The sequence below is a fragment of the Drosophila ananassae genome, chromosome XL (assembly GCF_017639315.1).
Source record: "Drosophila ananassae strain 14024-0371.13 chromosome XL, ASM1763931v2, whole genome shotgun sequence".
Lineage (NCBI taxonomy): Eukaryota > Metazoa > Arthropoda > Insecta > Diptera > Drosophilidae > Drosophila > Drosophila ananassae.
In genome coordinates, this window is record NC_057931.1 from 4,848,147 (window position 1) to 4,864,495 (window position 16,349).

The 16,349-nt window shown below is 37.7% G+C and overlaps 1 protein-coding gene across 1 annotated transcript in view; it reads right to left on the reverse strand.

Annotated features, from left to right (window-relative positions):
* Nucleotides 1-2,931: 2,931 nt before the first annotated feature.
* The window catches only part of LOC6503513 (activating transcription factor 3), a 39,951-nt gene continuing 26,533 nt past the window's right edge, over nucleotides 2,932-16,349 (reverse strand). The window contains exons 3-5 of the mRNA XM_032452866.2: nucleotides 12,233-13,148; nucleotides 12,063-12,152; nucleotides 2,932-8,288 (exon numbers count right to left, since the gene is read on the reverse strand). Of these exons, the coding sequence (XP_032308757.1) occupies nucleotides 6,768-8,288; nucleotides 12,063-12,152; nucleotides 12,233-12,502 (1,881 nt within the window). The 5' untranslated portion in view covers nucleotides 12,503-13,148 and the 3' untranslated portion in view covers nucleotides 2,932-6,767. The remainder of the gene's footprint in view (nucleotides 8,289-12,062; nucleotides 12,153-12,232; nucleotides 13,149-16,349) is intronic.

The following is a 16,349-nucleotide window of genomic DNA, read 5'->3' on the forward strand; positions in this document are numbered from 1 at the left end:
TCTGGTAAACCCAATTGGAAACATTTTTATATTGAATTATTAGGCGGGAAAATGTATTTTCCATAATTTGGATAGCTTCTTTGTTGTTCTGGTAGCTGCATATTTCATTTTTGAAACAAAGTTTTTCAAACAACAGCACATATTTTGGGGTCTTTCACCATTTAAAACGTTCCAGAAGTAGAACTTTATTGTATCTATGAGATGAGTAAAAAGATTTCTCTTATCTTAGATGACTTTTCAACTTAAATGGACTTCAAAAAGTCTATTACCCATAGTATGATCCCTATAAAACCTAAAGTTATGAAGAAAAAACTGAGGAAAATCAAAAAAATAGAACCCAATCAGTGCTTAGGAACTTTTGCCTATTTTAAGTTATTTAAGCAAAGGTTTTTAATCCGAAAGACTTTTGCACAATACTTTGGAGTCTAGGAGACTAAATAATTGCCTTATTTGTAACTTCATTGCCCATATTTTGCGAAATTTTACATTTTCGAAGAGCAGAAAACCAATTAGATTTCCATCCGCCATTTTGTTTCTAGAGAGGAGCAACGATCAATACCTTGATATCGATAAAAAATACTTCAATTCTGAGAAAAATACGTATCTATCGATACAAAATACTGAATTTTTCGACGATAGTGTCATCAGGAGGCCTAGTAAACCCAATTGGAAAAATTCGAAAAACTACAACATTTTATTTAAAAAATGCACTATTTAAATCATTTTGAATTCTTATTAAACTAGGGAGATATCTTAAGGATTAAATAATCCGATTTATACATGAAAACGAATGGATTCTTGACTATATGATGCCCAGTACTCTTCTAACCGAAATCCTCAACCTTTTGAATTATTGTTGCTAAGTTTTAAGTATTTTTGATTATTTAACATAGATTTACTTTTTTTTTTATAAATATTTGAAAAATCCTCAGTAATGAGTAACCGATTGTTTCCCTTCCACATATGGAAGTCAGTTTTTATTTATAATTTTTAAATTATTCTCCACTCCAGACAGCTAATTAGTTTATGGAGGTGGTGGAGCAGGTTCCCGACCTGTCTATTTTTTAATGTTCTTGACCAGGCCACGCCTTGGATGCAGATATATATATATATATAACAATAAGTAATCCCGCTCCCAGCAATCTGAAGTCGTACAATTACCGTTTCCCAACCTTCTGGGGGCACTGAGTCACTGATAGACTCTTTTCCATGGCATATGGACCTTGGCAGACAGCAGGTCGACAGTTGGCCGCCAACATAGGAGGTGGAGGGTAGAAGGTGGTTGCCTCGGAAATAGCTAATCTCAAGTCTTTTGGCGGCCCCGAAGACATTTCCCATTTATCACAATCGCACTTGCTATGGTCTGGTGTGGTGTTTTGTTGTGTGGTGTGTGTTGTTGGCATAATTTTTCACTTAACGCACGACTATAAATACCCAATGGTGCAACACATGTAAGACTCTATCTAAATTCAAATACTGATACACCTGGTCAGGTACTGATACACCTACCTCTATGTATGTAGCATGGGATTGCTAATAGTTAACTCAATGATAATGCGTTCCGTTGTTATTTATGACCGATATTTTATGCGATTAAATGCCATAATTTATCAAAGCACTGCGACGGTTGGCTTCGATTTCGGTTCGATTTTTATATTTCATCGCCAGTGGGATCTAAAATATTGTTCCGAACCGGATGACGTTTCTAGACTAGAACTTGTGATTAAATGATATTTTAAAATATGATAACTAATAGACCCTTATAACATAAACCATCTTATAAAATGGTACTGCAATTAGAAAAAAATAGAATTTTAAAATCTAAGGTTTTAGAGGTTCCCCTCTTATCGCAGTTGCAGTTGCAAACTTTATGTTGCACATTTGAAACTGCAATATCTTAGCAACCAACACCCACAATCGTGTGGTCGGTGCATCAGGCCACTCCGGGGGTGACTCCAGCAATATCCCGCGGAGGCGGTGACCCAATACCCCAATCTATGTATGACACATGCCTCGCTGCATCGAGGATTTTGTTCTTTTATTACTGTTATAACATTCAGTAAGCAATTAGGCATTAATCACGGCCGGGGGCAGCATTAATCATCCAACCAAACGGATCCGATTCGATCGGCAACAGCAGCAGCAGCAACAGCAGCTCTACTATATAACTTTGAGCGCCAAAAGCGAGCCTTCAACTTATGCATATGAGATGTCGGTCGGAGAATCGGTGTAAGCCGATGTTTCTATCTATATTCATATAGTCATGGGGGTAAATATTGTGGCCAAGAATAATTGGCGACCAGCAGCTAGTGTCTGTCGGATGCAAGAGACACTACGACCTGAGACATGATGTCACCGTCTGTTTATAAACCGGCCCGTCAGCGATGCAGATCCGATCTAATATCGACGGGGGGCGGAAGGCGGTCGGTAGGTAATGAATAAATCGGAGGAGGCGGGACAGATCGGATCGGATCGGCAGAACAGATTGTCCCACGCCCACGCCGAGACACGCGCCAAGAATGAACACATTCGAGAGTAAACAATTGGTTTCAGAAATGCATTTCAAAACGAAACTATAGATGCTCTATAAGTTATTATAATAATATAGTATTCTACAATAAAAAATAGTATTAAATCGAAGGTATAGTGGGGATATAGGATATATATCCTTCAGGTACTAAACACTTATTTCAAAAGATCCTTTTTAAATCCAACCAAAAGACATCTTTAAGCCAAAATACCTCTCATAAAATAGAGCATACTTATGGAGCCAATGAAGGCAGGTCAGGTTGATTCAGATATTGCCCACTGGGCATAGATGACGTTGGGCTATACTTATAGATACTATATCCCCCCCGACTCCCACTGGTAGCCACTTAAAACCCAACGGCGGCAGATCAGAGAAATTAAAAACATAAAAAGCCAATAATGTTTTTTTTTTGGATATTAAACTTGAATTTTTATTGTAGTTCTTTTAGAGTGTGATCGGTTGTGGTCGGATCGGATCGGAGATGGTTTACAGAGACAGTTAGAGATACAGATACAGATGCGGATACAGCGAACGTTAGAGATACGGATACAGCTACTTGGATAACATAGAACACTCTGGATAGGGAGCTTCTTTTCTTTTCATATTATTTTTTTCTTAATTTTTGTTGACTATCAATTAGATCTGTTAGACATACATCGATTGGATGAGGGAAGGAGGCTTGGCTTTCACAATTCAAGTCATTTAGATCTATTTTCCGTATAGTTTTGCTCTCGTCAAAATTACACAAATAATATCCGGGACTCTCAATCTCAACACATTCGACACTTTGCATATTATTTCGTATTATTATTTTTTTTTAGCACAGTTTGTGGGAGTTTTCTTTGTTTTTGTTGCTTGCTCTTGCTTCTTGTGGACATACATACAAATATTTCATTAATATATAGTAGATCTTTAACTTTATCAATATCTTTTTAGCAATATACATGGATATATATATAGGTCTAGGGCTATACATTTCGGGGGGGTACTATTTTTTGGGTTTTATTTCTACCTGCAGCTGAGTTTTGGTTGGTATTTATTTTTAAACATTAATCAACATTCAATTATCGTTATCGTTGATCGGTAATCGGTAATCGTTAATCGTTTATCGTTACTTTTGTCCAGGTACTTTTGTAGCGCATTTTGTGTTTTCAACTTCTTGATTTATTTTATTTTTTTATAGCCTATTTTTTAACTAAAATCTAAGGATGAGGGTCCAGTTTCAGGTCAAGGTCAGGGTTACAGGTCATAGGTCAGAGGTTAGATGATGGAGAAATGCAGATGCGCCACTAAAGAAATTATTATTCCGTCTAGAATGAGAGCGAGTTTGGTGGTTTTTCCGATGATTTCGATCTACTGCTACGATGACTTCTATTTTATACGAATTTTTTTTTTTAGTCCTCCATTCAGCTGCAGGCAGAAGCGATTCCCCAAAAAACGACCCCGAACTCAAAACTCAACACTTTCTTTTAGGCCATATATTATATAGATATATATTAGAGAATATTAATCGAAAAACAAACAAACAAATCGTCGAAAAAATATCGATTATACAGAGTAGAAAAAAAAATAAAATGATAAACAAAAATTTACAAGCGAGAAGTTTCATTTCGGCCCTCGGTAGCGAGGGTGTTAACATGGATTTGATTGCATTTTGCCATTTACAGTTACGGTTTACAGTTTACAGTTTACAGTTAACATTTACAGTTACGAATTACATTTAACATCGAATGTGGTGATGGCAACCCTGGTTGTTCCCCAACTCGCCTGACCTGAGTGTTTAAAACTTTTCAAAGTTTTTTCTTTTCTTTTTTATTAATATATATATTTTTTTGATTTTTTCTTTTGTTTTTTTTTTTTTTGGTTGGAAGCTGAAAATAATATCAATATGTCGGCGAGCAAAGGAACAGGGTTGCCCTTTGTGTGTATGAGGTAAACTTTTGCTTAAGGTGTATGCTCAAATACAATTTTAATTAATAATTTTAAATCAATTTTTGTTTTTTTGTTTTTTTTTTTTGCATATATGCTTAACAATCCTATTCAGGGCAAATAGGCAGGCATTTTCTTGTGAGGGAAGAGAGTGACATAACATTATGGTAGACTTGGTAACTCTAGCGAAAGGCGGTGCTCATGGGGGTGTTATATAAATAGATTGGATTCTTTAATTACATAGATTTAATTTGATCAAATATATAATTTATCGTTATCGTTATCGTTATCGTTATCGATGGTTGGTTAACTCTTTAGTACAAATCGAGGCAATTACAATTACGAAACAATTTCAAAGCACTTATTGTGAGGGTAATTTGAATTTTTATATTCTTTTATATTTTTTTTTTTGTAGTTTGTGTTTTTTGTTTGGGGGATGCTCCTTTAGGCCACTTTTTGGTGTTCACAGCTGTTTATACACACAAATTTGTATACATATATATAATTTTATATCCGTATATATATATATATATATATATAAATGAACTCTGCTCGATCAAGCAATAGACACACACAAATATATAGACTTTTTGTTTTTTTGTTTTTAGTACACGATTGTATATATAATCCACGACTCATCCTACCATATGTATAATATTATATATAATATATAAATTACAAAAGTTGTTCATCGTTTTAACTGTAATAAGGCGCAAGTTGAAAGGAGTTGCAAAGTTACAATGTATTTTTTTTTGCATTTTTTTTGTTGTATTTTTAGTAGCACTTTAAGGTCTTCGATTTCCACCCAATACATACAATATATATATATATATCTCTCTGGTGTATATAATTATAATATTTATATCATGTCGTTGTTGTAGATTAGTTTTCCAAAAGAATTAACAAAGTGTAGATTAGTAATCTAGTTTTAGTTTTCAATTTAAAGTTTTCATGTTTTAAGTTTTCTTTTTTTTGTCGTTTTTCATTTTTGATTAAGGCAACATCTTACACAATTTTTTATCAATCATCTTCTTTTTTAAACTTAGCTTATCAAATAATGGACACAAAAAAAAAAAACAAAAATTCATACACGTATTTGTTTTTTGTTGTTTAAAGATAGGGTTTATATAATATATATATATAGGGTTTATCACTGACTAAGCCTAGGATTACAAAAAAAATATCAAACGTCATCATATATCCGGCTTCCTGCTTCCAATTCTCAACTTCCTCTTCCACTAATCTCTCTCGCGATTATTTTTTATTTTTTTTCAATTACACATAATAAGCATATATAGTCATCGATTATCATTTATCATTTATCGTTTATCGTTAATCGTAATTTTAAGGCTTCGTTGGGAGCAAAAGAGCAAAAACAAAAAGAATCGAACAAATTAAAATTAATAATTACTGATGCGGATGTGACTGCTAGCAGTTAATAACTGCACTTTCTCTCTCTCTCTCTATCTCTCTTTAGTTCAAGCTATCTAGCTCTTTCGCACAAGCTTGCAATGGAATGTTATCGATATATCTAGGTATCGTATCAAAAAAATTGGGGTTATGTACAGTTGTGCAAGTGCTTATCTCTGCATGTGAGTGTGCTTCTGTGCTTTCTGCGCTCTGTTTCTTTCCTTTTTTTTTTTTATAAAAACTTTTTAAATGTTACACAATATTATAATAATAATAATAATAATAATTACAAAAAAAAAAAAACGTTATTTGTTAATTGTTTCTGCTTTTGCTTTCATGAGGTAGTCAAGCCACAGGCTGGATGCCGCTCCAGGCGGTCCTGGGGGATTGGATCATGGGATTTTTTCATCGGATGGATAATATTCGAGTGGTCATGTTTTGGGGGGGAACTCTGCTGTTGGAAGAACTTGGATTGGGATTATTGGGATTACTATTATCTGGGATAAATTTGGCTCTTTGAATGGGTGGAGGACTTGGACTTGGGACCAGCTAGCTGCGACTTCTTCAGTTTCTTTCTCTAATTTCTACTCTCCCTCTGGCGCTGTTAGGATTGTGATTAGTAGAGTGTATGTCAGGAGGGGGGGGGTCTGGCCACCTAGCACCAATAGTCTACATGGGTCCAGGCCGGATCCTGCTCCTCGCCAAGCTGCAACTCCATCTCCAGTTCGAGTTCCACCTGGGAATCGGTGGTGTTGTGTGATGATGATGGATTATTCGGTAGGGGGGGAAGGTTTGGTGCGGTCTGCTGATGATTGAAGGCTGGGAGGAGTATGTCACGGTCGCCAGATCGTTCTCGTTCTCGTTCTCGTTCTCGCTCCCTATCCTCCGGCACCCTTCCTCACGCCAAACAACCACCGTTCGTCATGAAAGTGGCCGTATCCAAGTCCACATACTCGCTATCCTCCAGCATCTGGGACAGTAGATCGTTGCTGTAGCAACCATTCTTCAGCAACAGCACCTGCTCCTCATCGTAGCACGGTGTCATCACGCCCACACCCACACCAACACCCACTCCCACACCCACTCCGACACCGATGTTGCTGTGCTGCAGGCCCTGATGGAAGTCGACCATGTGATTGTTGTTGTTATTATTGTTCCCGGCAACACCATTATTCCCATTGCCATTGCTGTTGTGGACGACGGAGGCCATGTTGAGGCCATTGATGCCGCAGGACGAGGGCAGGACACTGACAGCATGCTTGATGTCCGGGAAGCCATCACTCGGTTCGAACAGGAACCTCTCGGCACTCAGGGCGGTGGTGTAGGGACTCTGCGAGTCCACCAGTTCGTTTTTGACAAACTCGATGGCGCTGCTATTGCTGGTGTTGCTGGCTTGTTGCTGATGTTGCTGCTGCTGCTGTTGCTGCTGTTGTTGCTGGTGCTGTTGCTGTTGGTGTTGCTGACTGGCTTGGCTGGTGTTGTTGCTGGCAGAGTTGGGATTGCTGCTGCTGTTGCTGTTGTTGTTGGTGGTGGTGTTGCTGGTGTTCAAGCCATCACAGTTCGGTACATAGTCGGAGATTAGACCCGGACTGGGATTCGATTGCTGATGGTCCAGTAGACTGTTGTTGCTGCTGTTGCTGCTGCTGGTGGTGCTGTTGCTGCTGGTGGACTGTTGCTGCTGTTGCTGGTAGCCGGCATGCTCGAACTCCTGGGCACTCGGCGATGGCTTACAATATCCGTTCGGCAACTGTTGGGCCATGGCGGCTGCCGTCTTGGAACCAAACTTAAATGTCGCCATCGATGGTATACTCTGAACCCGCTGTTGCTGCTGCTGCTGTTGCTGTTGCTGACTGTTACTGCTCACCTGATCCCCATTGCCCAGCTCCAGCTCCAGTTCGGCCAGGTACTTCTGGGCCGGGGACTGCAGCAGGTGATTTGGTAGAATGCAACCTCCAGATCGCAGGCAACCGTGCGACTGCAACATCTCTATCAGCCTCCTCCTATCCGTCTCCAGCGCTCGCACTTGACTCTTCAGGTCGACATTCTGGGTGTCCAGGACCTCCGATTCCTTGATCAGATTCTGAGTCCGCTCCCGCTTCTTCATCCGGCACTTGGTGGCCGCAATTTTGTTCCTCTCCCGGCGCCTCCTCCTCCGATCCTCATCCTCTGGCGTCAATCCCTTCGGTTGGGATTTCGTTTCGCTGTCCTCGTCACTGGACTCCTCCAGATCGTCATCGTTGTTGTTGCTCATGTTGCCGCTGTAGTTGTGGCTGCTGCTCATGTTGTTGTGGTTGCTGCTGCTCCGCCTGGAGTATTTGGAGTGGGGTTGCTCCGATCCGGAGCTGGAGTCGCAGGTGGATAGCTTGCGTTTGCTTTGGATGGAAAGTTTCAGGCCCTCCTTGATCAGTTGCGAGCAGGTCTAGAAAAGCGCAAAAAAAAAGACAAAAATTTTAAATAAAACTTGTAGATTGTTGCGAAGTTAGTGTCTTAATTATTTTAGGCATTTATGTGGCACTTTTCAGCGTCCTTCGAGCCAAAAGCCGTTTGTCACCAATTACCAAAAACGGCCAAAAACCCAAAGAAGGCAGTCCCCCCAAGTTGGCCAAGACTGCAGTTTTTTTTGTTGTCTGATTTTTAAACCCAAATCAGCAGAAAAAATCTTCATACTTTTGATGTTATTTTCCCTTAAAAATACATCAAATAAATATATAATATCTTTCTGTTTTTGTTTTTTTTTTTGGGGGAATTTGTGGAAAGTTTAAGGTTTACCTGAAAGGTAGATATTATGACGAATCGCGACCCGATTTCTTTCGGGACAAGGGAGAGATTATCTCCGGCGGCATTTTCAACTTTGTTTATTTATTTGCCAGCGTTTTATTTTTATTTTTTTTTGCATTTTAACTTAGGGTTGGGTACTGGTACTGGGCTTGGGATGTTTTTTTTTTGTAGGTATGGTTTTGGGTTTGGGTCTGGGACTGGGTCTGGGGACACTCTCGAGAGCTTTGCATGAATTATAAATATTAAAACCGACAAAAAACAGATAGAAATCTGGCCACGACACGCCCGAAAATCACTAAAAAATACATGCTCTCTCTCACTCTGTTACTGACAAGTGCATTTCGGCAGCAGTGGGTGGGCAGCATAAAAAATAAAATCAAAAAAAAAATGCACAAAAAAACATGGAAAAAAAAAGAGACAACCTCGAGAGCAAGTTGCACTGGGCCTGAGCTCCATTTATGGAGCTTGGAGCAGGAACAGATGGTCTTCACTCGGCACATTGTCAACTTTCGTTCAACAATTGTTGATTGACTGCAAATGGCATCGGGTCTTTCCGACTTGGGAGATGCCCTAAAATGAGGCAATTACTCGGAGGGAGAGTTGAATAAACAGAAAAGGGTTTGGGGAACTATTTCGGCTTAAAAAATTAGGAAAAACTGAAATTGCAACTGAATTGAAGCAAAGTTGAAACTTAAATAGAGTATATATATGAATATAATATTGAATTTATAAAAAATCAATTAAACTAAAAGCAAAATGAAAAAAATAAATTGAAACAAAGTTGAAATAATGTTGAAAAAGAGTTGAAACAAAATTGAAACTAATAAAAATTAGCAAATATATAAGAAAAATAGTTTATTAATTAAAAAAACATAATGAAATTGAAAAAAAGAATTGAAATAAAGTTGAATCAAAGTTGACACTAAATATTTCAAAAACTTAAATTCTTACAATAAATATATTATTGACAATATTGAAATAAAATTGTATTCAAATTGAAATATAGTTGAAATAAAGTTGAAAATGAAAAATGAGCAACAATCTGAATACAAATTATAAAATATCCCTTGAAAATCGAACCAAAGACCCAAAAACTGCTGCAACTTGTCATAATTGTCTCGTTAAAGCCATTCAATTAGCCCATTTTTGATCGGCAGCTCATTAATGAGTCGTTGGGACCGAATCTGAGCACATTTTCGCATTTTGTTTGTTGTCTGGTCGAGAAATTGTTCGGATGCCATTGGAGGGGGACCAGTGGAGGTATCAAATCGCACAGACCCAGAGACCCCGAGACCCCGAGACCCACAGGCGGCCCAGCCGGACAGAGACCCCTCCCCATTTTTTGATTGAACGCGCCCTTCTTTTCAATGTTGTTGTCCCTTCTGTTTAAATTTTTTTTGATTTTTTTTCTGTTGGTGGATCGCCAGGCAGGCCACGTTTCATTTGAATTTTAGGCACGATGCGCTTGCTTTATTTATTGACCCAGAAATCAGATAAATAAATTTTTGTTTAAAAAAAGCGACAAGAGAAGAAATAAACCAAAAAAACCGAAAAACCAAAATCATAATAATCGCATGTTGAATTGGCCAAATTGGAGCCAAAAAAAAAAATACATGGAACATATGACCATATGGTCTTTGTACGACATGAAGTTGAAATAAAACTGGCTGTGTTTTGGAAACTTCTGGCGGAAAATTGTGCAACAATATCATTGTCGATGGCATATGGGTATTAAAATGGGAACACTCACAGGTTGCAAGTTCAGGTTGCAGGCCCAGGCCCAGGCCCGGACCCAGCCAAGCCTTTCTTTACAATTCACATCGTGAATTTCATACGAAAGAGTTAATTTCTCATATTTGGGCTGTTGTGGCTGTCAAATTTGCATTTTGTTTGGCTTGTTTGCACTTTTGCACATTTCATTTGCCTCTTTTGTTTATTTTTTATGTATTTTTTTTATAAAAATTGAAGTCATTCGTGCCAACATTTGTGCAAATATTTAAGCAACAAAGTGAAACATTCACAGGAAACCCAAGAGTTCATATGAAAAGGTCACGAAAAAAGGTAGAATCTTTTAGTCTTAAAGTCAAGACACTTGCAGTTTCAATCTGTCTTCAATCTGGCCGCCTTAATTCAGCCAGTTTTCATTCATTCATTCAACCGATGACTGTCTGACGATCACCCACGCACCGCACGACGTGCGCCGTGCAAAAAAAAAAATATCAACCCACGCACTGACCAACTGTCCGCTTGTCCGTCTGTCCACTTGTCCGGCACTTTGTCCGCCTGCGACGTGAGCTTCTGGTGGCGTCGCCTCTCCACCATGTAGGCGTCAATTGCGAGACGCAACAAGAATTGATTTCATTTTTGGCCGACACTGGCTGCGTTCGAGTATCTGTATCTACATATCTGTAAGTGCATTTTGTATCTGTATCTGTATCTGTATCTGCATCTGTGAGGGCGGGGGCGGGGGGAGAATCATACTCTTGACTGACTGGCTGACTGACATTGGCCTTAATGAGGCACGTAACTGCCGCCGCTTGGCGTTATGAACTTCAGCGATTAATTCATATTCACTCGACAAATTAGAGGCCGTCTAAAGATTCTCTCGAATAACGCATCCCTCAGATACATGCCTACTTTCCCAGTAATTGCCAGGTGTTTCTCTATATATATGTACATATATATATTTTTTGTGATTTATGATTATTACTTGAAACGAATTTATAGTCGTTGGGGCGTTGGAAAGGGGGGCGGTCGTTCGACTGCAAGTTTTTAATTGCCAAAAGGGGGTGGCCGCGTGCGGTGCACTTTTTTTTTTTTTTTTTCAATTTGTTTTCCAACAAATTTCCCATAAATTTCCTCACCCACTGACGGCTATATGGCCTCCGTTTCTGGCCACTTTCTATATATTTCGGCATTACAATATCCACATTTTTTGAAATATATTCCCAAAAAGCACTTCAATTGGCTACTGATTGATAGAAACAGTCTTCAAAATAAATATATTGTTTTTGTTTGATTTATTTTTCCATTTCTAGACCATTTTTAGTGACTTTTTAAAGGGAATTTCAGTTATTATTTATTTTTGGGGATTTTTTATAATTTTATTTATGAAAAATAAGGAAGAAACTTGATTTTTAGAGTTTTAAGAGTAAGTCTTAATTATGGGCTTTTTATAAGATTATTTTAAGACTTTTAATAGCTTTAAAAAATATATATTTAATATTTAAAAAAATCAACAAATTTTTGTTTCTTTTATTTAAGAAAAAAACAATTTTTAAATACCATTCTGTTAGAACTTTGTTTCATTTTCATTTTTAATGGAAACTTTCACCTTTTTTCTTAGCTTTAAGATATCTTTAAAAAATCTTTCCTTAAAACTAAATAAAAAAATAAAATAAATTAATTTAATTACCTGTTGCACACTTGGGGTGGTGGCCGTGCCGGCTGGTGAGTCGAGCGGCGATCCGGAGCAACTGGAATGACTGCTGTCCTGTGAGTGTGACTGCAATGAAAAATATTAAGTATACGCTGATTAAGTATACGCCCTGGTGGATGGTTTTTTTTTTCGGGGAGACAACTCACCTGTCCGTTGGGTGGGCCATTGAAGTTGCGGACCGTGACACCGGGCGTGGAGGCGGCACTGCAGGAGGCCGAGGATGCCACAGAGACGGAGGCCACCGCCGCAGAGACGGCGGCCGCCACTCCGGCTCCATAATTGAAGCTGTCCAGGGGATTCGTCATTGCGATCAGGGAGTTGACGATTTCGGGGGTCTTGGGGGTGTGGCCGCCCAGACCGAAGCTGTTGCTATCGATGCTGAGCAGCGAGGCGGCCGGTATGTTTGAGTTGAACATGGCTATCGATATAATCGGTTATCGGTTTGATCGATCTTATCGATTTTATTGAAAATATATATATATTTAAACCAAAAACAAACTAAACACAAAATTATAATTAAATTAACTTGCTTATTTTGCTTTCTTTCTTGTTGTTTTCTTTTTTAATTTTTAAACTTTTAATTTTAAATTTTATTTTTTATTTTTTAAATCACAGTTGAAGGCCTACGCGTTGCACTTGTTGTGTTGGAACGGTTACTGCTCACCAAGTTCTCATGTATAATATATGTATATAAATATTTAATATTTAATATTTTATATATTTTTTGTATTTTTAGTTGTATATAGTTCTGGGCTTTTAAACCCGATCTGTTATCGGAGGCACACACTTTACTCTGTTTTCACTTTTGTTTTTTTAGTTTGTTTTTTATCACAAGTTGATGTTTGTTTTTTTGCTCTAGGACTGAGTTGGATATTTTTTTATCGTCAAGTTTTGGTTCTCTGGGGTTTGGTTATATGGCCGATCCATCGATTAAGATTTCTTTTTATTTTGTATTTTTTATTATTATTATTTTTAATTATTTTTTAGTGTGTGTTGTTGCTCAGATCGCGGGGGCCGAGCGAATGCGTTGAACGTTGAACAGCCGGCACCTCGGCAGCGAATCTGCAAAAAAAAAAACACAGAAAGAGAGAGCAAGTGAGTATATGAAAGAGAGGCAAGTAGAGAATAGAAAGAGATGGATATATGCCAATAGAGAGAGAGAGTAACATGCCGCATGTCAACGTAAACAAAAGCAATTAAATTATAAAATAAACTCGACTAAATTGATTTATGTAAGTCGAAGTGGGCTTCCAAGATGCACTCGCGTGTCACGCGATCAGAAGCCTACAAATCACGCTCACGATATCGTGATTGATCACGCACCAAGTCCAGCATTCAATCAACAAAAAAAAAAGCAACAAAAAAACTGCTTCAATTAAATCATTAATCGTTTTAATTGAGACCAGGCACACTTTCCATATTAAAAATTAAGAAATAGTGGGTGAAAAAAATAAAAAAAATAATAAAAAAATAAAACACATTCCTCTGGGGGTTGAACTTGGGGGTGAAGGTGAACAAAAGGAGAAACTGCAATTGAAACGGAATTGAAATGCAATTGAAGGCAATCATCTATGGAATTTGTTTGTCTTTTTCAAAGAATTTCAAAGTCTAGTCTTTAGAAAACAAAAAAAAAAGATAAATAATTAAGTTAAAAACTCCGTTTAATTTTATTGAAATTCCTTAGCCAGAAAGGGGTGAGTTTTTGTGGTTTTTCGGTTGTCAGAATAAGGGGGGGATGCCAGCAAATTCTGCCCAAAATGCAAATTGAGGCTGTCAAACTTCAAAAGCCCCAGAAAAACAAGAACACAAAAATCTCATTTTGGCTTTTGTGGTGCTCTTCTGGCCATTTATCATATGGCCCAGAAGTGTTTGGCTATATGTTCTGTTGTATATATATATTTTTATTCCACCAACGACTTGGTGTCTGTGTGTGTTAGTGACATGCTCTATAAGTTTTAGTGCTTTAGTGGCCATCCGCCCCCCCCCTACACTGCAGCCCTGTAATAACCCCCTTTTTTTCGGGGAAACAACTGAAGGCAGAATAAAGAATTATGATTTATGACTTTCGCATGTTTCTTTATTTTTATTATTTTTGTTTTTTTTTTTTTTTTTGGTGGATTTAGGATTGGAGGCTTGGGGGTTAGGGGTTTTTGTATTTTTGGTCTTTTGTTATGAGAGCTTTTAGTGCCTGGGGCTGCCTTTGATGTTGCTGCTGCTGTTGCAACGAAAATCACTTTTGACATTCGTCTGGCACACAAATCGCTGCGTTTTGGCCCCAGCTCTCGGCCAAGTTAACTCCGGTTTATTTTGACCAAATGCGGTGGACGTCAAACGTCAAAATCGAAAAAAAAAATAAACAAAACGGCGCATGCGTGGCCCCCTCGAGAACATTTTTTGGGGTCAGGGCAAAGCAATGCCATCTAAAATCTATTTATTTTTTATTAAAATATTATAGAACTCATACGCCCTGTTGCCACTAAACTGGAGAGCTGGAAGACCAACTGCACTTGCCACTTTTGACATTCCTCAGTTGGAAATAAAGTCATTTGCGGCTGATTTGTGGCCGGCATGTGAATTGGCCTCAAGTGTGCCAGCCAAGTCGTTGTTTCGATCATGCGATCGATCAATCGATCAGTGATCAGTGATGGGGGAAAAACAGAGAACAGAAGCTTGCACAACGATATACTCAAACATATACTCTTTGAACTTATATCTGTATCTGTATCTGTATCTGTTGAATTTATATGGCAAGATCACTGGGGTGCCTCACCATGAATATGCGATTGAGGTGCCAGTATGCCGGCTACAAAAAAGAAGCTTGAAAAAGAAAAACTTGGGTTATCGAGCGCCACTTATCGGCAAACTACTAAAGAATTTATCAATTAAATATTCAATTAGTTGTGTTTTTTTATGGTAATCCAAAAAAAAATATAATAAATTGTCAAGTTTGGTATTGATTATTTTAGTTTTTTATTTAATTAAATAAAGGTTTAATGTTTTAATCTATTTTTGCCGTTAATTTTGCAACTAATTGAGACATTAATCGATTAAAATGGTTAATTAGTATTTAAGATAGTAATCGAAGTAGTTTAAACGATAGTTATCGTTTTATCTCTTTCTTAGGCTTTTTGAATTTCGAAAAAATCGTTTAAACTACATTTTTCATTCGAAAAAATCGATTATTGATCGATTTCTCTCAACCAAACTCCCGTTATCGATAAAATGCCCAAATATTTCAAATAACCAGCTGACATTTAAGCTGATTCACCGAAAATACTGTTGGGAAATGTCATTATTACAATTTATAGGTGTACTTGCTCCGGTCACGTCGCTCCAAAACCCGTCACTTGAATCCCCTGTATCCCCGATTCTCTCAACAAAAAAATATTCGACTAAAAAGTGTGACTGATTCGATGAGTCAGTGGGTGCGAGCATTCCATACTAACGATTTCGATTTCGATTTTAATTTCAATTCCGATTCCGAATCCGATTTTGGATTCCCGTTCCATTTGCATGCAAATTGAAATTGAATGAATTATGAACCCGATGCGATTGCACAATCGAATCGGACACTCGCCGGCGAACATGGAACATTATATTAATAACACTTTATAACGGCGATATATGTACATAATGCCCGGGATCGAGGAGCACGGAGCACGGAGCCGTATAGTAGCCCCCGTATCGGGGCGTGCTCGGGAGTGTTCGGTGTGAAATTGTTATACCCCCAATACGGGCCATATATGCTATATACAATATATGATATATATAGTATTTTGTTCGCACATCTCTCGCTGTTTATCGTCTTTTCTGTTTCAGTACGTGCCTTCCTCGCACTCCACATTTCACACGAATAATCGTGAAAGAGGGGGGGTATGGGGGAATGCCAGACAAATTTAAAAAAAAAAAATACAAAAAATATATATACATATATATCCATTAAGTTGGAAACAAAAAATTGGATATGAAATGAAGCATATCGGGGAGCATGTATTGGGAAAGCACTTGAAATGGTTTAATATTTTGGGTTTCTGTTTTTGGGGATAAGTGAGTTTCTAATGGGAATTTTCTAAAAAAAATAAAGGTTTAAATTTTTTTTTAAATTTAGATATGTTAGTTTTTGGTTCTAAGAATAAGAACTCCTTAAAATCTAGCAGTTTTCCTTTAGAATATTAAATCAAAAATGTCTTGTTAGTTCTCTAAGTTTTAAGTAAATATTATAACATTTTTTCTCATAAAAACTAATCTTAAAAATATAATTTT